This window comes from Onychomys torridus, chromosome 13 (genome assembly GCF_903995425.1).
Source record: "Onychomys torridus chromosome 13, mOncTor1.1, whole genome shotgun sequence".
Classification (NCBI taxonomy): domain Eukaryota; kingdom Metazoa; phylum Chordata; class Mammalia; order Rodentia; family Cricetidae; genus Onychomys; species Onychomys torridus.
In genome coordinates, this window is record NC_050455.1 from 35,108,018 (window position 1) to 35,132,185 (window position 24,168).

General features: G+C 43.8%; 1 protein-coding gene across 2 annotated transcripts in view; it reads right to left on the minus strand.

The window, feature by feature from the left end:
- The window catches only part of Trim36 (tripartite motif containing 36), a 44,147-nt gene extending 21,064 nt beyond the window's left edge, over window positions 1-23,083 (minus strand). Inside the window, exons 1-3 of one of the 2 annotated variants that reach the window (XM_036205258.1) lie at window positions 22,888-23,083; window positions 7,721-7,955; window positions 31-356 (exon numbers count right to left, since the gene is read on the minus strand). In XM_036205258.1, coding sequence (XP_036061151.1) covers window positions 31-356; window positions 7,721-7,955; window positions 22,888-22,950 — 624 coding nt within the window. In that variant the 5' untranslated portion in view covers window positions 22,951-23,083. Of the gene's footprint in view, window positions 1-30; window positions 357-7,720; window positions 7,956-10,319; window positions 10,628-22,887 lie in introns of those variants that run through there. The other variant, XM_036205259.1, reaches the window with a different exon arrangement.
- Window positions 23,084-24,168: the final 1,085 nt, after the last annotated feature.

Sequence of the window (24,168 nt, forward strand, 5' to 3'; positions counted from 1 at the left end):
TCTCCCACAATGTTTGGTGCCCTAACTTACCTTGGGTCTGAAATTAGTGGTGGGGCCCACATACTCATGCTGGGCTTTTACAGTCCCCCAAGGGTGGTAAATTTTGAAGCATTCGTTGCAGTAGCTTGCACTACAGTCCATGCAGCTCTTCGTAGATTCCTGGGGTGGTGGTTTACAAAGGTCACACATAATGGCTGTGGCTGCCCTAGCGGCCTGCCGGTATCTCTCGACAATCGTTTCCAAGGTGAAATTTCGAAACAGACCGCTGACTCCTCGCTCTCCAAGATCCACATCATGCTCACAGCCAGGACAAGGAAACATAGTCGGCCTTGGGGTCAGGGAATTACGCTTCCAGCCTGTGTAGTTAGTAAGGCTTCATTTAGTAACATCATAAGTGATTAAAATGAAGAGGCATAGCCAGGCGGTGGTGGCGCACGCCTTTAATCCCAACACTCGGGAGGCCAGCCTGGTCTACAGAATGAAATCCAGAATAGGCACCAAAACTACAGAGAAACCCTGTCTCAAAAAACTAAAAAACAAACAAACAAAAACAATAATAATAATAATAATAAAAGTCATGTTTTAGAAAGTTTCTATAATCACAAATACTACAAGTGGTTCCATCTGCATTCTGAAAATGCTTTTCTAAACAAATATTTTTACTTGGTATATAAAACGACAAGTTCAAATTATTAAAAGTTATCATACAGAAAAAAATAATCTATAATAAATTACACATAAACCTGTATTAAGCTAAACACAGACATGAAGACAAAGCACCTAATACAGTACTTCATAGAGTATTTTATATAACTAAACTTCCAGTTAATTTTATACATCATACCCAAAGTCATAAAGTGAATACCATCTTAGCTGACTGGGAAGAAACAGGGGCACACAACAGAGCAGGGGCCCTTGAGTAGGGCCCAGGACTCAGCTCGCTCAGTGCCATACCAGTGACTATCTGAAACTGTAAGTTGTCCACATTCACACACACACTGTCTTCTGGGTAGTCTGGACTTTCATCACAGGCTCGGAGGAATAAGTGCTCACAGTTTCAAGAACCATCACAATGGACTGTTTCCCATTGTAGCACTGTTTATCTGGGAAAGCTCAGTGGGAAAGACCAGAAGGTAACTGAATGCAATCTAAAGGAGAGTGAAGAACTCATTCATAGACCTGGAACTTACTAACTTTAAAAGGGCCAACCATGAGACCTAAAACAAAGAATCATTAAGATTATTTACTTCAGTGCCAAGATGCACTCCATGTCATTTTGTATTATACAAAATACAATTAATGACCTTAAACATTAGATTTTTCTATTCATGTTGTCTCCCCGATCTTCATAAGTCAGGAAACCAAAGTCTGCCATACTCACCTGCTGGTTCGGACAAATGCACAGCTGTCTGTTCAACACAGGTGGATAGATACTTACTTTAACCTTTCTTAAAGTATGAAATCTCAGTTGCCCACAAAATAGCTTCCATAACACACCAAAGAAACTTCTTAATCTCCAGCCTTTTTTCATAGTATTATCTCCAATACCAAAAATTAATGGGTAAACTCAGTATATTATATTTTAATATACAAAGGTCTTTAAGTAGCTAAGTTAGTATTGCCCTTGAAATGACTGTTGTCTAAAAAAATATATCTTAAAAGATGCCTGGTATGATATCACAATAGGTGAAACTTAACAGATAGCCCAAAGTATTATTTATAATAATGACTTTATAGCATGCAAAGTGTCACTGAACTCCAAAAGCACCTTATATAACAAGCATGCATAGTATTTTTAATATTTAATATCTCCATTTAATGATATTTTAGCCTTAATATTTTTAAACATGAATCATATAAAAGGAAACTTCCCACAAACTTGAAAATCCTACTCCATATATATTCCTGTAGTAATTTTAAAAACATGCAATACAGTCCAAGATGTTTCACACCACAGCAGGCATGTAATGAAATAAGCGCAAGGCTAATTAAAAAATAAAACAAAACACACACATGCCAATGAAAATGTTTTTGTCAAAAAAACAAGCCAAACAATTCTGGAAGTCAAATGATGCAGTGGTCAAGTTTAAAGAAATGGAAATTCGCATGTAATTACATCTTTCTACAGTTAACTAGATGATGACCTTTAAATGAATGAATAACCAATCTCAGTCGTCCATGTGAAAAACAATGACCTATTATAGATTTTGTGAAGGTTGTGGTCAATTAAATAGTGATTTGAAACAAAATTAATCATGAAGACTAAATCATGCTTTAACATGTATGCTGGTGACACCCAAATTTTGGTTGTTTTCATGTTTAGAAATGTCCAAAAAAAATGTTCCCTTTCCTTTTCTGTATTCCTCTGTTATCTTAATTTTATGGTGAAAATAAAAGTTTTTATGAAACATCACACTAGACCTCTTAGATGAGATAAAACGTGGAATTTAAGACCTGAGTAATTTTCAGGGAACTTACTCAAATCAGTATCTTGGCTGTTTTTCTAAATTGATCCCATGTGGCTTTCAGATCTTAAGAATGCTAACTTTCATTTCCTCTGTCATATGCCTTTACCATGATTTTTATAAAATATTATATTCAGAGAAACAAAGAAAGCATGACCGCTCTAAGGATATCCTGGAAAGTAAGCCTCATGGGGAAAATTATTGCAACACTGGACTAAAAGGAAAATGTAATAGAGTCAACTTTCAATGTTTGTGCTATCTAAAGGGCCATGAGGCCAAATGGCTGTTGAAGTTTAAATTTAGGATGATTAAATTTTCACTTTTTGGGTTGCAATATCCATAGTTGGAATTCTCAAGAGTACTTGAGGCTTAGTGGATACCACACCTTATAGTGAAGGGTTGACTATTTCCATCAGAGAAAGCTCTATTTACATAGTCTTTCTCTGCCATGTGATAGAATCTGGGGTAGGGGGACTAACCAGATGACTGGGAAGACTAAGGAAGGAATGCCCACGACCAAGCAAGAGCCACACAACTGTGGAGTCCCTATCTGTGAACTATGCGAATACTCCCAATTCACACATCTTTGCTTCAAAGGCGCAGGAAGCAAATATCAGGGCACAATTTTAAAATATTTAAAGTATTTTCAAAGTGGTTTATATCCATCAAAAGAGATATTTCTGTCTATGTTTTATCATCCAACGATCAAGGAGAAAAAAATAAATGCAAAGACAAATTTAAATATTAAAAATATTTCTAAATATTTTCTAAATAAAAACAAATGCAAGAGAATCAATTCGCAGCACATTCCAAACTGCTGCAATTGTACCCTCTCCCATATTCTGGCCATAACAACTTCCTGTTCTTACTGCTTGTCAATTGGTGGGATGCCACCAGTTGGACTTCCCAGAAAGTGAGGGGAACAGAAAAGGGGTAACATTTCTCTAACCAAAGAGTATCACCAGAATTTGACCAAAAAGTAGTCAATTTTACTTTAAAGGTCAACTGGAGTGAAAAGAAAAAAAAAAAATGTAGGCTGGAATGCTTCATACAGAATTACATATTCTAAAAGCCTAAAATGGGTAAGACCTCCATGTTAAAACTCCCATGGGAAAAAAAAAACCACTTTAAAACATGGACAACAAAGACAAGACATTATATCATAATAAACATGCAGAGAGTGTGCTAACTACAAAACTTGCCAACTTTAGACAAGAATTTTAACCTTTACCAATTTTTAGTTTAACCTTACCAATGCAGCATGTAAGTTACATTACAGTCTACATAAATGTAAAAAGATTTTTCAGGTACCAGCTACGAAAAAACAAAATTGTGTTGTGTACAGGAATCATTTGGACACACACCCCTTAAAAACATCAGAAGTTTCATCCTGTTGACCTTTAAGTCATGTCAGTACAATTTGTTTACTTTTTTTTTATAATTTGAAAGACTTGACCACTGGTGTTAGAGAATCTCAAGACACAAAAGAGAATTGAAATCTAACACCACGCTGCCCGCGGCCCGCAAAAGCAATAAAGCGCTTTTTCTACCTCTCCACCCCAAAGATCTCCGCTGTGATGCTGTGAACAATGAACAGAAAGCTGGATTTAGAATTCCATTCTAAAGAGAATACTCACAACTTGTTAACAAAAGATAAAGCACTGACTATGTCCTGCAGAGAATACGATTATTGAATCAACAGTAAACATGTATTCTTCCTGACACACAGGGTGTTTACAAAGCCAGCAATATAAAACAGTCGATCAATCTTAAAGAATTTGGATGCACCACTGCTGGGCAGGACTAGAGTGACATACACTTTGTCCTACAGATTTGTGTTTTTAAACAACCTCATCTCCGGCAACTGTTAGAAAAACGAAGTCAATTCAAGTATCTTTTGACTTTTTGCTGAACTAAAAAACTACTAAGTTATTTAAAAAATTATTAAAATTCAAAATCTCTGATAACAGGAAAAAACAAATTGGAGGGAAAGATTACACACATATGATCAGAAATATACAAAACAACTTTTCTGTTTACATACCTGAACATGTAATTGACATATACACAGAAACCTTATCCTTTCAAAGTACCCTTTCATTAAAAAGTCTATTAAATGTGTATGGCAATATCATCCCAATGAAATAAATGAGCCACAGCACAATGTATTTTTCTGGTAGCCACAATAAAAGTTAAGAAAAAGTAAAATTAGTTCTTATATTATTTAATCTACTATATTCAAGATATCACCTCAAAAATGTAATAAATACAAAAAGCCTTAAATCTCTACTTGTGCTATCCTAAAGCCTCTGAAATCTAATAAGCATTTCATATTTACAGACTATCAGTAAAAGTCCTATTTCAAGCATTGCACAGCTAGTGTCTACTATACTGGACAGCCTAGGGTCTAATCCTTTAGTAAAAATCAATAGCTTAGTAAAAATCAATGTTAAAAAGTAATTTTTAGAAATATATTCCTTCCACATCCATTGCTATGAACAGAGTTGTGGACTTCCTTTTTAAGTGTGCCTTATCATTTTTGCCCATAAATGAAAGGGATATCTGTAATTCAGTGACACCAGGCTCTTTAAAACTTGTGACCATACAGAAGACGGTCCTTAAATCTGTGATCACTGATTCACACACAAAACATTTAGAAACTGCCATATCTGGGACAAGCCTAAGGTTGACTTTTATTTATATGGATGTGGGGAGGCTGCCTGCCAAGGGAGCCAGTCTAAGGTGTCAGGTCCACTGGTACTGAAGTTACAGGTGGCTGAGTCACCTGCTGCTGCGGTGCTAGGAAGCTTTCTGTAGTCATCCTTCTCCAAGTGAAACATTCTTAGCACCTGGAGCTATCCGTCACAGAAAAGTTTTCCGACTCTTTCAACTCCCTGCTCAGGACATGATCTTACAGAATGGGAAGGGGCCATATTTTAGTCATTTCCTGTCTAATCTAGACAGTGGGGTATATGGTGAACTGGAATTCTTGTTCTGAAAAAAAAAGAAAGTTTAACCACATTACACTTCTGTCATGGTGGCATGCTCTGTTGATGCTAGTTACCAGAAGGTCTTCTTTCAACGTCCATTCCCCAAAAATGCATCAAGCACAGACAGAGTACTCTGGGAAGCTCGAATTTCATACGAACCGCACATGAGAATCAGTCAAATCCAGAGATGAAAAAGACTACCTAAGACACAGAACTTCGTGAAAAGTGTATGTGAACACAGACCGATCGTAAGCAGAGATATTCCACTAATTGTCTGTGTTGAGTATTAATACACAGAAAGTAAATTTTCCTCAGTCAGACAAGAAGGGGATTCCCAACTGGCCAAGGAAGATGAACATCAAGTTTTATCTGGTAAGAATGACTTCAACTCATTACTGTCTTTCTATTCCTCAAGGTGCCAGATTCCTAGCGAAGAGGAAAGCATAAAAGTTGTGACCTCACTATGAGCATAACCCTCTCTGTCCTCAACTCTCTCAGTTTGCCCAATCGACTTCACTGGCATATATATATATATACACACACACAAGTTATCTTCTAAATAGTGACTGTCATTCAAAGAAAAACGCATGGCCCAGCAGTTAAGAGTACTTATTACAGAAGACCCAGGTTCGATTCCCAGCATCCACAGGCAGTTCACTACCATCTGTAGCTGTAGTCCTAGAGACTGCAAACACTCTTTTCAGACCTCCTTAGACACCAGGCACACATGTGGTACACAGATATAACATGCAGTCAAAACACACACATGATACACATACATAACATGAAGGCAAAATACTCATACATATAAAATGATATATACATGTGTGTGTGTGTGTGTGTGTGTGTGTGTGTGTGTGTGTGTGTAAAAGAAGTGTGGTATATAAAACATAACTCATGAAAGTACTCTGATGGAGTAGGTACATGGATATAAATACTGAATGAACAAAGAGACTCCATTGCGTAAGTCAGGCCACAAAAAGATAATACTCTTTAAATGCAGCTTAGAAAGAGATGCTTTTCTGAAAAACTCACAAGATTAAAAAGTGACCTCTGTCCTATCAGTGGGAGGAACTGAGGAGAGTACACAAGAGTGTTTAAAAATGAAACCTCAAAGCCCAAACGGCTCAGAGTGGATGCTCTGAAGCCTGGAACTTCTGGACACTCACACACACTCCTTAGTATAAAGGCCATGCTTAATGAGAGGCTGTGGTCACCACTGATTTTAAAAGAATTTCAGCAGCTTCTGTAATTTTAAGTTAATTTTGATCTACATCATCCATGCAATAACTGTTCAGAGGTAACACTATCTTGATAGGAAACAAGGTAAATGCTGAGCTGAGATACAGCAAAATACATGCTATGTGTCATTAGATCTACTTCCATACATTACTGCAGACGTCTAGTACTCATGAGAGTCCAAACCCTTATTTTGGGAAAAGGCAGGTTCTCATGCATCCCCAGGGTGTCCTAGAAACCATAGGTCCTTCTCCCTCCAACCACCACAGGCTGTTATACAGACATGTGCCAAAAAGCCCTGCCAAAACACTTATTTAAAAAAGAGAATTTCAAGTAATTGAAGAAAATAAAATTCTCAAGTAGAGTGATACCACATGATCTGATCTGATCTAAAAAGTTCTCTAAGGGCTGGAGAGATGGCTCAGCAGTTAAGAGCACTGGCTGCTCTTCCAGAGGACCTGGGTTTGATTCCTGGCTTCCACATGATGGTTCACAACCAACTATAACTCCAGACCCAGGAGATCTGACACCAGCTTCTGGCTTTAGCAGATACCGCAGACACATGGTGCACAGACATACATTGAAACACACACATCAAACAAAATTAAGTAAACTCAAAAGATAAAAAAGTTTTTAGAAGTAACCATTATGTAGTCCCTCCCATCCTTAGTTCTGTAATATTTATTTGCACATTAACTTGATAGTTATGTACTAATAGGTCCCTAGTAGTTCAATCGTTCATTATTCCACCATTATCAAGGACATTACAGAGTTAGAATATCACCTAAAATAAAGACACAGTTAATAAGTAGTTTAACACAAAATTAGTATTCAATATCCATCTTGAGTGCCTATAAAAAAAAAAAACAGTTCATTTTGACATTTTAAATGGGAGCTAGTCTTCACTTGTTCACTTGGGGAAAAAAAAAATACCAACAATTTCCCTCCACAGTTATAGCTGAACCTCTAATCTACAAGCTCTCCCTGCCCAACCAAGGGTGCAGCACCCAAGCTTTTTGAACATACCTGGCCTGCTGATTTTGTCAATTTTATCCATGCTCGGGGAGGTGAGCCGAAGTCGGGGGCTGCTCTGATTGGAGTTGTCTGACGCCACATCATTGAAGGAATCATCGAGAGACAATAAGAGCTCTTTCACACACTTATGACAGACGCTGTGCTGGCAAGGGAGAATCAGCGGGTGTGTAAACAGCTCCTTGCACGCTGGGCAGATCAGCTCCTTTTCGATATTCTTAATAGTCACCTTAAGATGAAAAGCAAAAGCCAGGGTCAAAAACTCTGAGTGGGTAAATGTGTCGGCATGTCTCCCGTACATAAATGTGTTTGCTTTTCCAAAAAAAAAAAAAGAATTAAGAAATAGACCCTAAAATCTAAACCTCCCTATGACTTCTGCCTTAGTTAGGGTTTCTATTGCTCTGGGCAGAGACATCATGACCATGGCAATTCTTGTAAAGGAAAATATTTAATTGGGCCTGGCTTATGGTTTCAGGGGGTAGTTTATGATCTTGACTGCAGTGTGCAGACAGACATGGTGCTGAAGGAGAAAATGAGAATTCTACATCTGGATCAGCAGGCAAAAGGAAGTGCACTTTCACACTGGGTGTGACTTGAGCATATATGAGACATCAAAGCCTGCCTCCACAGTGACATACTTCCTCCAACAAGGCCACACCTATTAATGTGCCACACCACTCAAATGTGTGGTTCTCTGGGGGCCATATCTATTCAAACTACCACAACTTTGAAATTCTACACCACCAGACTCCCTTTAATATACATGGCATGGGGTTAAAAACTGATGTTACAAGACAAAAGAAAGTAAAATGTAAGAGAAAAGGTTAATATAAAAATATTAGAAGACCATGCCCTATCAAAACTGTAGGCTGTTCAAATCATCAGGAACAAGTCCCTGACTTAGGACTCCAGGAAAATTCTAAATGTGATCATTTTAAAGTTTCACTGTGACACTAACCATTCTTACTTACTGCATTAACTCCAAGATTGCCAACTAGCAAGAGCTGACAAAAATAAACACCCAGGCTAAGCCAGTGTTCAGGAAGTCCTAACTGAATTCAATTTACAAGCTGAGTATCAGAAAATGCCTACAATAAATTTAACCATGTTTCATGTGCTTTCCTTCGATCCTGCAAAAATGCTTCAGGCTCTAGGCTCCATATCAAAGCAGTTATCATAAAAGCACAATATTAAAAGGGTGGAGAGGACTAAAAGACACCATCCTAAGAGCTTCCTTCAAACCTACAGGAATTCATTATTTCTCCATTTTAAGTGAGAAACACTTTAGGCTCACAGATAAAAAGGTTTGATGACTTCATACAGTTTTCCCATCTATCACCTATAAGTTTTTTTTTTTTAAACTGGTGGAGGGTGAGCTTTTCAATTTCTATAGGTTACTGTTGGAATCCTGCAATTTTAATGACAAGCCAATATTTTGTTTAAAAAATCTTATATAATCATTTCATCTATTAGAAATATACAGAAAGTTTTTGGTTGTTTGTTTTTGGTTTTGGTTTTTCATGACAGTTTCCCCGTGTAGCCCTGACTGTCCTTGAACTCAGAGCCCCACCTGCCTCTGACTCCCGAGTGCTGGGTTAAAAAGTGCTCAGAAAGTAAAATTTAATTCACTTATTTTAATGAAATCAAAGTGTAAGCTAATCTATCTCCCCACTGGTGAGACAAAAGGCTTTCTTTAATAAGCCCTGATAATCGCCCCACAAGCAACTGACTTCCTCACTGACAGCAGACCTTCAGTGCAGTGTCTCTCGAGCACCACAACTGTTTAAAAAGGCCCACAGAATGCTACGACTTGAACCAACATGGAAATAGGACGGCCACACCTACAACGCACACCAAAGATTACTCCCATTTTACCTTTCTTTCCCCAGTATCACGCTAATTCAAAGGAAAAATAAAATAAAATATAACTGTCCTGACTGCCCAAACTAGATTCTTGTCCCGTTTAACGTATGAACACCACCCTCAGTAAAGCTGCACCTCCTAGAGGAATATCTAAAAATCATTTCCATTTTTTTTCCTTGCGCCTAAATCATTTGATTACACTGGATATAAAGTAATTCTTTCTTAAAAAGAAAAACCAATGTCTTTTTTTTTTTTTTTATGTCCTTCGAGCTAAAACCAGGAGCAATGTGATTTGATAGCTCACTGGAGCAGAGGAAACTTAGGAGACGCGCCTACCCGACCTCTGCAAAGGCTCGGACCGCACCGCCGCAGGGGCCCGGGCCCCGCCCAGCCAGCAGGAGCCTCGGCTCCCAGCGGGCTGCAGGCACAGCCGGGGTCCGGGAGGGACTCGAGCGCCCCTCGGGGCTCCAGACAAAGGGCGGCACGCTAGGGCACGCGCCCTACTCTCTAGCGCCCAAGACGCCCCAGAGCGACTACTTCTGCGGACGGAACCCCACGGAAGAGCCCGCCGTGGGGAGACCACAGCGTGGCCAGGAGCGCCGGACCGGGACCCGGGACCCGGACCCGCCCGTGGGACCCCCAAGCTCGACCCTCTCAAGGGCAGAAGGCGGCGCGGGACGGTGGGACCGGCCGGGAGAGACAGCGAAGAGGAAGCGGGGCCGCTGCGCACCTGAGAGTCTGAGGCATCCCCTTCCATCGCAGCCCTCCGCCGGGTGTCATCAACCGTGGAGTCCCCACAGGCACAGCGGGCCCCGACAGGGACTGGTGGGCGGGTCCCCGCGGCGGCCCGGGAGCCTCAGGTCCGACCGGAGGGCGAGCTGGTCAGCCAGATCCGGTCAGCGGCGAGGGACGGGCCGGCTCGGGCGAAAGCACGGGCACGGGAGAGTGCGGTCGTTCCCTCCGAGGGCCCCGGGAGCCGCGAATCTCGCCCGGCTGCCGGCTGCGGCGGCGGCTCGCGCGGACTGCAGCTGGACCGGCCGCCGGGCGGAGACAGGGGCGGTGGCGAGGGGCGGTGCCGCGATGGGGCGGGGCCGTCGCCCGGGCAACGGCGCGGCCGCACAAAGGAGGCGGGGCTAGCCGAGGCGTGGTCAGTGCGGGAAGGGGCGGGGCAGACGCTCGCAGACGCCCCCTTCCCCATGCTGTCTCTAGGGCGCCGGGAGTCTAAATCCTCCAGGGCAGGAGGGCGGCTCTGGGGCTGCACGGGGCGCGTCCTGGCTCTGCGGCGCTTCTGCCCATTTTACTTTTTCTGTGGACGTTCGCAAAGCGCGCGCGAAAACCCACAGACCAGCGACGCTCCGACGCCCTGAATTGAACGCTGGAGATGAGGGCAAGGGAGTCCCGCCCCAACGCCAGCGCGAGGTCCCTCCCACTCCTGCCGCCACCCCTTAGCCAGGCAGGCCCAAGGGGAAGTTCACGAGGGGGTCCCCCTAATCTTCTCAACTGTCTCTTCAACCTACTCTCCCCTCTAGATTTGTGGGGTTTTTTTTTCGTGACGTCACATTCCCTGGTCACTGAGCACTTGAGTTAGGGTTCCGTTTTCGGCTCAACCAGGACTTGGTGCCCCACGCCAAGGAAGGAGCCCAGTGTCACGAGGACAGCCCGAGGGGCAGGGATTCCATCCCTGGGTACTGGCCAAGGACTGAAGTCGAGAGACTGCGGCAAAGCCCCCGCCCTAGCCCAGATCACCACCACCCTGCAGTTTCGCATCTGAAGACCAAGGACAAGGGGTCCAGAGATGCCCGGCAGCCACGCCTCGAATGCACCGGCCAAGGGTCTAGATGGGCGCATTTCATCGGCTTCCTTTGCACCTGCAAAACAAGGTAGCCTGCCGTTGTCGGAGGCTATTTTACTAGGTGTTTAACGCCACTGCTTTCCCGATGGCTAATTTCACCTCTAGATATTAGATTGAAAGAACCTGTGTCCTAACTCCCGGTCAAGAGAGCCTGAAGCTGCAGAGCGACATCTCTATTAGGTTTTGAAATGCGTCTTTCTTTTAATTGTCCTGCTTGGAAGAATAATGTCCTGCTGCGGCAAGTTCCGCATCTTCCTACAGCCCTGACAACAGCCGTAGCCTCTTCGCCACCCCAGAAGTTCAGTGACCATAGCAGTGGAGAATTAGAACAGCAGCAAGGGACTCTACCCTCTAATGGAGTGCCCTCAATCTAGGGATGGTAAAACTAAGAAGACTCACATCTTGTCGGGGGGAGGGGGGATGATTGAGCAGTTCCTATCCAGATAGGCGGCTGCACATGCTAGACTCTGTATGCTTCCCTGGATCTGGAAAGTGTGTCTTAAGCAAGAGGGAAAAGAGAGGCGCAAATGTCTGCACCCCATACCACATGCCCAATGTATTCTCTAAAGTCTAGACCCTCACAAAGTATCCTAAGTCTATTTTTGTTTCTCATATTGACCTTTCTTTGATGAATTCACATTAGCATGCCTAGATAGGCCTTTGGGCCAAAACTTACTAGATGGTAGAGTAAGAGAATACCAGGAGGTTTCATTAGTACAAACTAAGGATAAATGTTATAGACAACATCTGGGTGAAAATAAATTTTAAGGACCTTCCATTATACAAAGCAAACATCACTGAGGTATTTCACACCTGGCCAGCAAAGTTTCAAAACTTCTGTTATACACCTGACAAAAATGTGAGATTTCAGGCACTTTCAAAAATATTTGAAAGGAAATTTATCAAATCCTATTTTTAAAAATTGCAATACAAAAATTTATAATACAATAAGCTTTATGAGTGATTCATAGCTAAAAATGGCCCTACTTAAATACTTGTAATATGTATACAGAACAATACAAAAATATTAATTGGACTTACAGTGACTACATATTTTCCATAATGTACATTTATGCCACAAAATACTTTGTAGCAGATCCATGTGATGAGAAAGGATGTCTGACTCGGGGAACATGCAGAAGAGGGGCCTGAGGAATATGAGAGCTGGAAGATGGGGAGTACTGAAAAATGGTTACCTGTGCAAGATAAGTCAGCATTTCAACAGGCAGAACTACTTGGGTTATTAACAAAAACTAAAGACATAATAGGGATAAGGAGACATGTTGGGGGGTCCTGGGGGAAAGGGTGGGGGAAGTTGGAGGAGCATATGTCAAGGTTCATTGTTTATATATATGAAATTATCAAAGAATAAATAAAAATATTTTATTTATTAAAGATGTCTAAAATACAGTGAGGGTTTTTTTTAATTGTGAAGTTGGCCAAGCATTTATTGCACAGGCTTTTTATTCCCAGCACTGTGTTGCTGCCAGTGTGTGTGTGTCACACACAAACACACATACGCATGTGGTCATGTGCATAGGCAAGCATGTGTTTATATAGGTAAATAATAAAAGTGATTATTTCTCAGCCGGGCGGTGGTGGCGCACGCCTTTAATCCCAGCACTCGGGAGGCAGAGACAGGCAGATCTTTGTGAGTTCGAGGCCAGCCTGGTCTACCAAGCGAGATCCAGGAAAGGCGCAAAGCTACACAGAGAAACCCTGTCTTGAAAAACAAAAAACAAAACAAAACAAAAAGATTATTTCTCTGGAATAGAGCACAACAATAGATGAGCAGAGATGATAGGAGGCACTCGGGTATATAAGGCTTACTTTCCACTCATATTGTATTGCTTGCACTTTTTAAATATGTGTGTGTTTTAATCCTAAAACATTTTATGGCAAATCCTATTGATCTAGAAACTATTAGAAATAGAGAGGGGGTGGTGTTAACAGCAAGTATGAAGTCCGCTGCTTTAAACCTCCAGCTCCCCACTTCCCTCAGCATCAGCATCCTCTTCATCTGCTAAGCTCCATCAACTTCCCATTCTTGGCACATATTCACTCCCAGTCTCCCACTTATCAAAGGCACCAAGATCCTTCCGGGGTCCTCAGTTAAAACTCTCAGGTGGGGTTTTGTTATTCACATTGGTGTGTTTGCTTTGAGACAGGCCTGTTGCCAAGGTTGGCCTCAAACCCATGTTTCTGCCTCTGCTCCTTGAATGCTGAGATTACTGGCATGTGCTACAGTGCCTGGCTTTTGTGGATTTGTTATTGTTTGGGTTTTTTTTTAACCCATTTTACTTCGTCTTTACCCAGATCATAGTGTTTCTTTTCAGATTCTGTTCTTTCGTCTCAGGATGCCCCTCTGCCTGCCTCTCTTGCATGGGCAGTCTGATGGGTGGTTAAGGATGACTTGCCCGAAATGGGGCACTGTCTGGTGGCTCCATTTGCAGATGGAGCAAAATGAGCTATGTGCTGCAACACAGCATCTTGTTCTTGGAACTTATTTGGGGGCGGGGGGAAGGAGTGTAGTTGTGCATGAGTGTGTGTTTCAGTGTGAGTGTTGGAAGACAGGAGTTACAGGAGGGAGGTGAACTTGCCATGACACAAAATGAGTCTGTGAAAGTACTGAGGGCTGGGAAAACCAGCATTTCTATATATGCTGGGAACTGTTTGAAGGTTTTAAATCAAAAGTGTCAAGGCAGGACTGGAGAGAGGGCTCAGTGTTTAAGGACACTGGTTGCTCTTCTAGGGGATCGGGTTCCTTTCCCAGCACTCACATGGTAGCTCACAACCATTTCTAACTAGAGGTCCAGGGCACCTCTTCTCACCTCTGCAGGCACCAGGCATGCACATGGTACACAGACTTACATGCAGACAAAAAAGCAGTGAATTTTTTAAATCATTATCCCATTTTGTATTTCATAAGCTATCCTTTGCTCCTCCTCAGTTCAGTGGATCCTATCACCCCACCCCCATTAATGTCTGTGAACATGTGAGCCCAATTCAGGACCTGGAAACTTAGTCCATTCCTGTCATCTCCTGTAGGCTTTCAGCCCCCCCCCTCTCTCTCTCTGTGTGTGTGTGTGTGTGTGTGTGTGTGTGTGTGTGTGTGTGTGTGTTCAGCTCTCTTTACTTTCTCTGTCGCTGTCTCTGTGTCTCTGTCTCTGTCTCTGTCTCTGTCTCTGTCTCTCTGTCTCTCACTCTCTCTCGTGTGTGTGTGTGTTGTGGGGGAGGCTAGGAAAGTACTCTATCAGAGTTGAATCTCCAGTCTACCTACCTGTTCTGCCACAGAGAGGTGAGCTATGCCATGTGAACCTAGTCCATGAAGCCCAAAAGTTAACAACCCCTTAGCACTACTCACCCAGCTCACCTGGTGTCTTAGTTAGGGTTCCTATGGCTGTGAAGAGACACCATGACCATGTCACCTCTTAAAAAGGAAAACATTTCATTAGGGCAGGCTTACAGTTCAGAGATTTAGTCCGTTATTGTCATGGCAGGAGTCATGAACACGGACATGGTGCTGGAGAGGTAGCTGAGAGTTTTGTATCCACAGGCAGCAGGAAGTGACAGTGACAGACTTGACAGGCTTGAGCTTCTGAGACCTCAAAGCCCATCCCCTAGTGACACACCTCCTCCTCCAACAAAGCCACATCTACTTCCAACAAGGGCCACTCTTCCTAATAGTGCCACTCCCTATGGACATATGGGAGCTATTTTAATTCAAACCACCAAACCTGGTCTCATCCCACGTTGACTCCTGGTCTCCAGGAAGAGATGAAATTCCTGACTGGGTTGGATCCTAGTGACCATGGTGGGGTTTTTTGTTTGTTTGTTTTTTGTTTGTTTGTTTGTTTTTTTGTTTTGTTTTGTTTGTTTTTTTTGCATGACCTGAAACACTAGATTTATACCTCTGGTCTGGAGATGAAGTAACACTCAGCAACATCCTAAACAAAAACTAGAAGCAAGGCGATGTACAGACTACTAAACCACATCCATTAAGGAGAACCCCCACCATCTTTTAGCATCCCTAGCAGAAAATACAGATGGCTCCTAGACTTAAGGGAAATAAAGCTAAAAGTGGCAGAAACCATGGGATTTCTGCAATCCATACTGCCAGGTATCAGAAGTCCCAGGAGAAAGGCAGTAAATTGCACTGCCTACCATTTATACCCACGCCTTGGCACAGGGCAGGTTGCCCAGTCATAAACCGTTGCTATGGGAACAAGGGCAGGAGAGAGGTATCCAGAGATCACCTTACCAGGTCCCACTCATCTTTCAAGTCTGCCATTTCAGACCATTAACTGTGAGAAAAAGAAAGGACAGAACCTGAAAAGTAGAAACAGTACGATGTGAAGGGTAACCAAAGGCAGAAAAGAAACCCAAACGGTAGCGGCCCCCAAAAGCCAGGCAAGGTAGCACATGCCTGTAATCCTAGCATTCAAGAAACCAAGGCAGAAAGGCCATGGGTTTGAAGCCAGCCCTGCCGTATGCTTGTCTCAAAGCAAACAAATAAATGCGAATAATAAATCTCACAGAGGATTCATTAGTGTAAAATCATTGACCATATCTCCTAACTCTAACCCCATTTGCAATTGAGTTTATGATGCTCCGTTACATACTCTCATTTCTACAGTAATGTTTGATGTTTGGATGCCCTACTCCAAAATGATTTAAGCTTTTATGTGCTTAAGATAAAATCTTGTAGGCACTTAACACAGCAGCACCCAGCCAACAATTCCACATTGGGAAGATGATCGAGGTGCAGTGTTTCTGTGGCGGGTAGTGTGGTGGTAGTTTCTGGTGAGTGTCAGGAGTACACAGTCTACATGGTCAGTGGGCAAAGGGCTCTTGGGCAGGTTGAGGTGGATGATATTGGTAATGCTTACAGATTGTCTACTTTTCCTTTGACCACATCTTACTATTCTCTTTAGGATTGCTAGCATTAACACACCCACTGAAACGTGGACGTTAGATCTATAATCATGTTTTAGTATATGTCTCAAATATTGTACATACTTGTATTAAATTGTTTTTAAATGCATTTCAAATTTAATTCTCTATCCCACATTTGTAGATGGGTGTGTCCATGTATATAAATGCATGTGTGGCATGGAAAGGCCAGATGATAATCTTGGGTGGTGATGTTCCTTAGATGTCATCTACCTTTTTAAGTATTTTTAAATTTTCACTTTATGGACAACACATGTACATGCTTGTGTGTGTGTGTGTGTGTGTGTGTGTGTGTGTGTGTGTGCACCCACGTGCACACAAATGCACACGTGCACACACACACACATGCATACACACACACACACACACACACACACACACACACACACCACAGTACACACGTGGAGGACAGAGGACAACCTGAGAAGTCAGTTCTCTCTTTACTAACATGTGGGGCCTGGGGATCCAAGGTAAGTTATCAAGTTTGGCAGCAAATGCCTTTACCTTCTGAGTTATCTCTCAGCCCTTTTCAATTGTGATTTTATTTTTACCTATCTATCTATCTATCTATCTATCTATCTATCTATCTATCTATTTGGTTTTTTGAGACAGGGTTTCTCTATGTAGTTTTGGAGCCTGTCCTGAAACTAGCTCTGTAGACCAGACTGGCCTCACAGAAATCCACCTGCCTCTGTGCTGAGTGCTGGATTAAAGGAGTGCACCACCACTGCCCAGCTATTTTTTTTTTTTTAATTTAAGACAGGTTCTTTCACTGGCCTAGAACTCTCCTTCTGGTCTAGACAAGGCTGAATGGCCAGTGAACCCAAGACATCTGCCTCTCTCCACCTCTTCCTCACTGAGATTACAAGTGCATGCCACCAATTTTAGTGGGACTTCTGGATAATCTAATACAGATCTTTTCTTGCAAGCACTTTATGGTCTGAGCTATCTCTGCAGTCCTATGTCATGTATTTTTTAAACATTACTTTGATTTATTTATGTGGAGGCCATGCATGCCTTTGTGCACATGTAGAAGTCAGCACAAATTGTAGGAGTAAGTTCTCTCCTTGTGCCATGAGGGGCGAGTTTGGAAGCACAGAGCCATTTCATGTATTTTATCTGAACATCCAATTTTTTGCTTTTGTTTAGATGGCAATATTCCTAGAGTAAAATAACCACACTCCCAGCCTTCTCTCCAGCCAGGAGCAGACACAGCACCAGTTCTCCCAGAGGGGATGTGAGCTGAGGCTTTGAGTGAAGTTGTAGGGAAAGCTCTGAAGTCCTAACATTTGGCTCATGTGCTTTTTACACACCCCACCTCCCACCCCGCTGAAATGTAGACATACATTAGCTGGTCACCTTTCACACAGTTGTTGTTTTTATGTCAGATTCCATTTTGGGCATAAAAGACTTTGATTTCTAGAGAGAAATCTCAACCCATCAGGTATTGCTAATACTGAAAAGGAATCCTTTCCCGGTGCTAATGGCTTTCTTTGCCATCTACTACTTTTCCTCATGGAAGCAAAGAGAGAGGAGAAGATCCCAGACAACTGGGGAGGATCAAGCTGCTGAATTGCGCCCTAGAAGCCCTGGCACCCTGTTTTGCCTCAGCAGAGCCCTGACTGAACATTCTGCACATATGCTGGTTCTGCTGGTTCTGAGGCTATCAGTAGCCAGACAATAACACATCCTACATCCACTTGTTAAGGATCTCACAGTCATGATACAAAGTGTCTCACGACCTAGTTCTGGTGTCAGAATGCCTAGCTTATGCACTGACGGTCTATGGTGTATCAATAACTGTAGTGGGTAGCTATTCCAGCTTTGACCTGGAAGTACTACCCCCAGTGAGGCTTCCGGTAACTGTTATGCCTACAAGGCAGGGCCGAGACAGGAGCCCTTAAGACCCAAGATCTGGATGTGCAGGCTCTCTTGGTTCCTGGATCCTGGATGCTGGATGTAGACCGAGCAGAGTTCTCCAGAGAACACTGCTAGACTGCACTTCACCTCTCCCGGACCCTGTAACCTATCCCTTTACTTGTAAGTTACCCCTCAAAATAAACTTTCCTTTTAACTACGTGGAGGTGCCTTCATACTTCCACCAAAAAATAACGCTACCAAGAAGCTGTATAAAATACTCCTATAATCCTTGCAGTAACCCTGTGAAATGGGTATACTTCTCTGTAAAGGGGACACGTACCAGTCTCCACTCTTCCCTACCTCCATCCTGAGATTAACTACTCTGCTAGTTATCCATCAGGCAGAATGCAAAGCTGGATGTGACGCCACCATCCCTACTGCACTGCATGGTACAGTGTAAGGTAAGGACAAAGCATGTAATTAACAATTTCATGGCGATACCTCACTTACCCTTCTAAGTGATATTTAGGAGATACCATCTTCAAATTACTTCGGCAACAATGTAATAAAGAAATTACTTGTGAGACTAGCTATTTTCAAATGATACCGCAAATCTCTGTGTTCTTCCCTTTTCCCCACAGCGCATACACTTGACTCACCCCCAACATACAAAAAATTGTAAGTTTCCTTTGTAGTGGGCCCAGCCTCGCCATTATTACCCCAGTTTGAAATTCAGTTGTGTGAAATCCTGTTCAGCCATCTGAAACATCCTTTGATGGGATTTTGTTTCTGTCCCAGAAGATGTTAACATTTCACATTGCTCTATTCGGGGATTTTCTAAACCTATATATATATATATTTTATCATTTCAGGGCATTCTTTGTTTCAAAGTCAATTTTATATTAAAAAAGTTGGAGCTGGAGAGGTGGTACAATGGTTATGATTATTAAGGCTGCTCTTCCAGAGCTAGGTGGGAGGTCACAACCATGCACAACTCTAGTTCCAGGGAACTGGATGCCCTCTTCTGGCCTCTTCAGATACCAGGTACCCAGGGGGTGCACAGATATAGGCCGGCAAAATACACAGAGATAAATATTTTAAAGTTTGTTTTTTTTTAACATTCTCAAGTGTTTTGTACCTCACAGAGAGTCAAAGTTCAAATAATAGTCTCATTGCCTGTTTATCAAAACGAAATGTTAATCTCTCCAAAATGACTTTTATTTTGCTCAAATTATTGTTCTCCTACGATGTACCTGAGTGGCAACTGATAAGAATCACTGTCTGGGTATTGATAGTTAGGTATAATTCTGTCAAATGTAGGATAGATGAAGAAATGTCATAAACTTAAAAGATTACATTCTACACTATAGCTTCATTTTGCCAGTCCGGAAAAGCACATGAGGATCTAAAGTCGTGTATGAAGATGATAAAAAATTAACGAGGAAAAGCTTTCAAGAGACCAAAAGCATTTGAGAACATTGCTTTGAGTATGTCTAGATATTGACCACAGATTTGGAAAGCTCTCTTTTAGTCCAAAGACAGGTTGCAAAAGAAACAAAAAGCTTTCAGAAATGGCAAAAGTTTTACTGACAGCGAAAGAAAAGGGGAAACATTTGTATTGATCTTTTCAGAGCTCTTGGGAATTCGCCTGTGTATTAGCAACTCAGTGCTTCCAGGGTATTGTTTGATGAACAGAAAGGTCGTAGTGCTGGGGATCGCTGTGTACCTTAAATAGTAAAGCCAGCTCCACAAGAGAGTATTATAAGCTGCTCAAGTTAGGTATGTGGGTTTTAGGTTACCCTAAGATTAAAGGCTCACTCAACTCTCCAGGCGGAGAATACGCTACGTTGGTTTAATTTGAAGTGGGCACACAGCCCCACGTTGCTGGGCAGTGGCATGGAGGTGGGAATGAATTCCCATAGTTTCTCCTGTGAAATCTCAAAAGTTTTAGTATTTTGCAACAAGCATATATTCATGTATTCGGTAAGACTTTAAAACCATGCATTTTATTCTATTTTATTTTTGTGGTGCTGGCAACTGAATCCATGGCCTAGTGTATGTTCGTCAAACATTGTAATACTGAGCTACATACAGCCCCCAAAGCTATGTATTTTAAATTGGCATTTTTGTTTTAGCAGTTCTAGAGATCAAACCTGGGGCCTTGTGCATGTTACCCAAGAATACTTGCTAATACCCAAGTATTCTTGTCCGGTAACATCCCTGGCATTTAAATTAATTCACGCACAGAGTTTGAGAAGTATTAAAAGGACAAAACTGTATCCAGAGGGGAAGGGAAAGTGATCAGGACGATGGTCAACCCATTCAACCCAACTTTGAAGGAGGCAGGGAGAGGGCTAGCTGACTACAGGCCTCCCCTGTGCATTTACTCTCATGGTTAGACCAGTTACCCATCATTCACTATGCCCAAGCTGCCAAGTGGACCCTAAAATCCCCAGGGAAAAGGGAAGAAGTCAGTCTCAAAAATCTGCTATTCCATGGCTAACCCTAAGTGTTAAAAGCACTTATAATCATGCACAGAGAGGGGATTTTACATGCACTTGGAAAATCTCAAGAGTAGATAAGAAGTACATGAGTTGAAATAAATGGTTAAGCTATCACTGCCACCCCCCAAAAGTTAGGGAGGAACTACCTACTTTCCAACCTCAAAGGTTTCCAAAGACTTTTGGCCTCTCTAGCTGTGGAGGTCTGTGGAGAATGCACCTGGCAGCCACATGCCCGCTGGTAGAACCCAGAGAGGAGGTCTGACTAAAGAGGGAAAGGCAGAGGAATCCAGTGCAGGATGCCAGGTGCGTCTGTTTGAAGTTTCTATTCCAGTGAGCATAGTGTAATGAACATACCACTGCTCTGAGAGATTCCTGGGCTCCTGTACCTGAGTTTTTTCTAAGAAAGTTAGATTCACTAACTTTCACCAAGGTTTGCCTTCTCCATTTAGTGCTTATAGGAAGTCCATCTGTCTACTTTATAGTCACCTGAGAGTTGGCAACATGCCCATCCCTGGCCTGACCCCTAGAACTAGTTTCTCAGTTTCTCCATCGGAGAAAAGCACAGCCAACAAACACCGTTCTGGTTTTTGTTGAAGAACATCTGAGCACAAACTTTGACTTACCAGTCCATCATCCTGTTCCCTAGCCCATCAAGAGTGGTCCATTTATATTGACATTCACAAAGGCATCTTCCTCCCAACCTATTCCCAACTCTGACCCCCTTTTCGAGCACTGTCCCTGCTCTCCAAAGTCCCACCTCTGGCCCAAGGCCCTCTTCCCTGGCAACCAGCCCTTGCTTCTGGACTCCTCTCTGGGAGGTCCATTAGGAGGAAGCAGTGGCCTTGGTACACATTGTAAGGACCATGAAGTGCTCGAATGTTCTGGCCAGAGTGACTCCATGCGTGCTCGGAGGACACTTGAGGTACAGGATGGAGTCCCAGGTAAGCAGAAAGGTGGAACGAGGGTCCACCACTTGTGCTTCTGGTCCAGGTTATGAGTGATAAGGGTGGTCCAAAGGGTGGCCCAAAGCATGGCCCTTGCTTTCGAAATGTTACTGGATATTTTATTTCAGCGGCTACAGAATAAGAGAATCCAGAGAGGACTAATCGCCCTGATACTCAGGTTGAGAATCGCAGGAGTGTCTGGCCTGAAGTCAAATTACTCCACGCTGCGTGCCAGCTATGCGTATTGGCGTGGGGCGTGGGATCCAAGTTTCAGCGGCTTACATCAGGGCTGCACAATTTTCCTTTCTGATGACTGCTCAGGGAGTCTGGTTCTTTTTTTCTTTTCTATTTTTTTTTTTTCTCCAAACGCCAGGTGCAGAGAACAAGCATAGGCACAGTTTAGCGCCTTTTCTCCCAACCCAACCTTGGAGAGTCGCTCTCAGTATTTCCCAACATGTCCCTCTGTAAACCACTTTAGAGGCATCTCTGGGCAGTTTCTCAGCCGCTCCCCGGGGTCCAGTTTCTCGCAAGGCTGTCTGCCCAGGCGAAGCCACCCTGCCAACGTCCCGAGGCACTCAGCCTGTGTCCCAAAGATTTCAGGATAGGTATGAGGCTGGCATCTGGCCAGTCCAGAACCCGTCCCCCAACCCCCCCCCCACCACACACACACAAACATACACACACACACACACACACACACACACACACCACCACCACCACCACCACCACCACCACCAAAGGAAGGCTGCTCAGCATCTTTCCCGCCTAGGGCAGCGGTTAAGAAGCAGGGCGGAGGGCTCTCCCTGTCTGTCCCACACAGCGACAGGCTGCGTGCAGACCCGGAGCCTCCTCCGGGCCTCTGAGCTGAGGGATCGGCGGACCCTCCCTCTACATCCCACGCCTGTCACCGGCTCCAAGTCCCCGTGCTGTCGGGGCGTCCCTAAAGTCCCCATTCTCTCCCGCCGCCGCCGGGCTGCCGCACCGCTGCCTCCAACTAGCTCAAAGAGTTCCCTTTCTTCGACATAAAGAAAAGGCAGCCACGGTGCATTGTGTACAGCTGGGATGCGCCGGTGCGGAGCGCAGACCCCGATTCCAGCCGTGCACCCCCAGCATGGGACCGCTCGGGTGCCACCGCTAACCCCCAGGCTCTGAGTGCCCAGCCGGGCCCCCGGCAGAGGCGCTTACCTTGCCTTTGGCTAGTAATTCCATAATGTAGCCAAATTCACTCATCTCCCCGGACTCCGACATGGTCAAGACCCTTGGGGAACTCTAGACCAGACAGATGGGCGCATCGAATGTGGTCCTTTTGCCCGCCTTTCTCTCGCTTCAGCTTGAGTTTGCCCAGCCCTCCTCCAGTGGCACTGTTAAAAGTGGAGAGGGGAAAGGCGGGGGGCGGGGCTGGGTGGGATGCAGTCCCCGGAGGACCCGGGCAGCCTTGTCCAGCCTCCCGGGTCCTGGCTGCATCAGGCTGGCCAGCGCCAGCTAACGGAACAAATAAGGGCGGCGGCGAGCGGAGAGCTTGTGCCCAGCCCTCCCGGGTGGTTCTGGGACGAGGCCACGCCTCCTCGGGGGTCGCGGCCCCCAGCGGTCCCGGCTAGGAGACAAACAGACCGGCACACAAAGCCGGGCTCCCGGAGGGCGAGCACCCAGCCTCTACAGCACCAGGGACTTGATCTGATGCCGGGTAGACTGGCGCTCCCGGGCTCTAAGCGCCAGGACAAGAAAACAAAAATCCCCATCGTGTCATCGGGAGGTGTGAGGGCAGAGGAAAAGTGACTGCAGAGGAGACACAACAAAGAGTCTGGCTTCCAGGGTGGGAGAAAAGTGAAGGCCCAGGAAATGGCAACGCCGCATCTCAAGTCAGCCTTCCTGAAATCCAATAGGTAACAAAGACCAAGGCCGGGGCTTCTGAGATGAGAACAGATTGTATTGTAAACACTCCAAGTGTGTAGGGTTCGATAAGATCTCCATATCCTCCTGCCGCTCAACTTTCCCTTAACAAAAGAGGAAAAAAAAGCATTTGCTCCAGCAAGGTTCCTGGACTCTCACCTTTAGTTACAACACACTCTTCTAATTGTTCCTTTACAGTGTAGCTTCTCAGCTCGTATACCTCATTTTTATAGGTGTTTCTCTGAGAGGTTGCAGCTGGAATGGCCACACCTAGTACTCTTTGCTTTACGGTCTATTTCTCTGCAGTAGGTGTTGTCTACGTCATAGGATTTCAGTTGATTTTTTAAATTTTATCTTTGTTACAATTGACGGTGATATAAGTACATTAGACTTGAGCATGATTTGCTCAAGCCTGAAACCACCTTTCTGAAGAAGGTTGGCAGCCTTTGCCCTGGGCTGGCCATCAGAGGCAGGGAGTTGTGTGGAAATGGGCTGATGTGCAGCTACTTAAGAGGTCCTCCGTCTCGATAAGCCATAGGAGTTTTTCTTTGGGGGTAATTTGTAATTTCTCCTCTG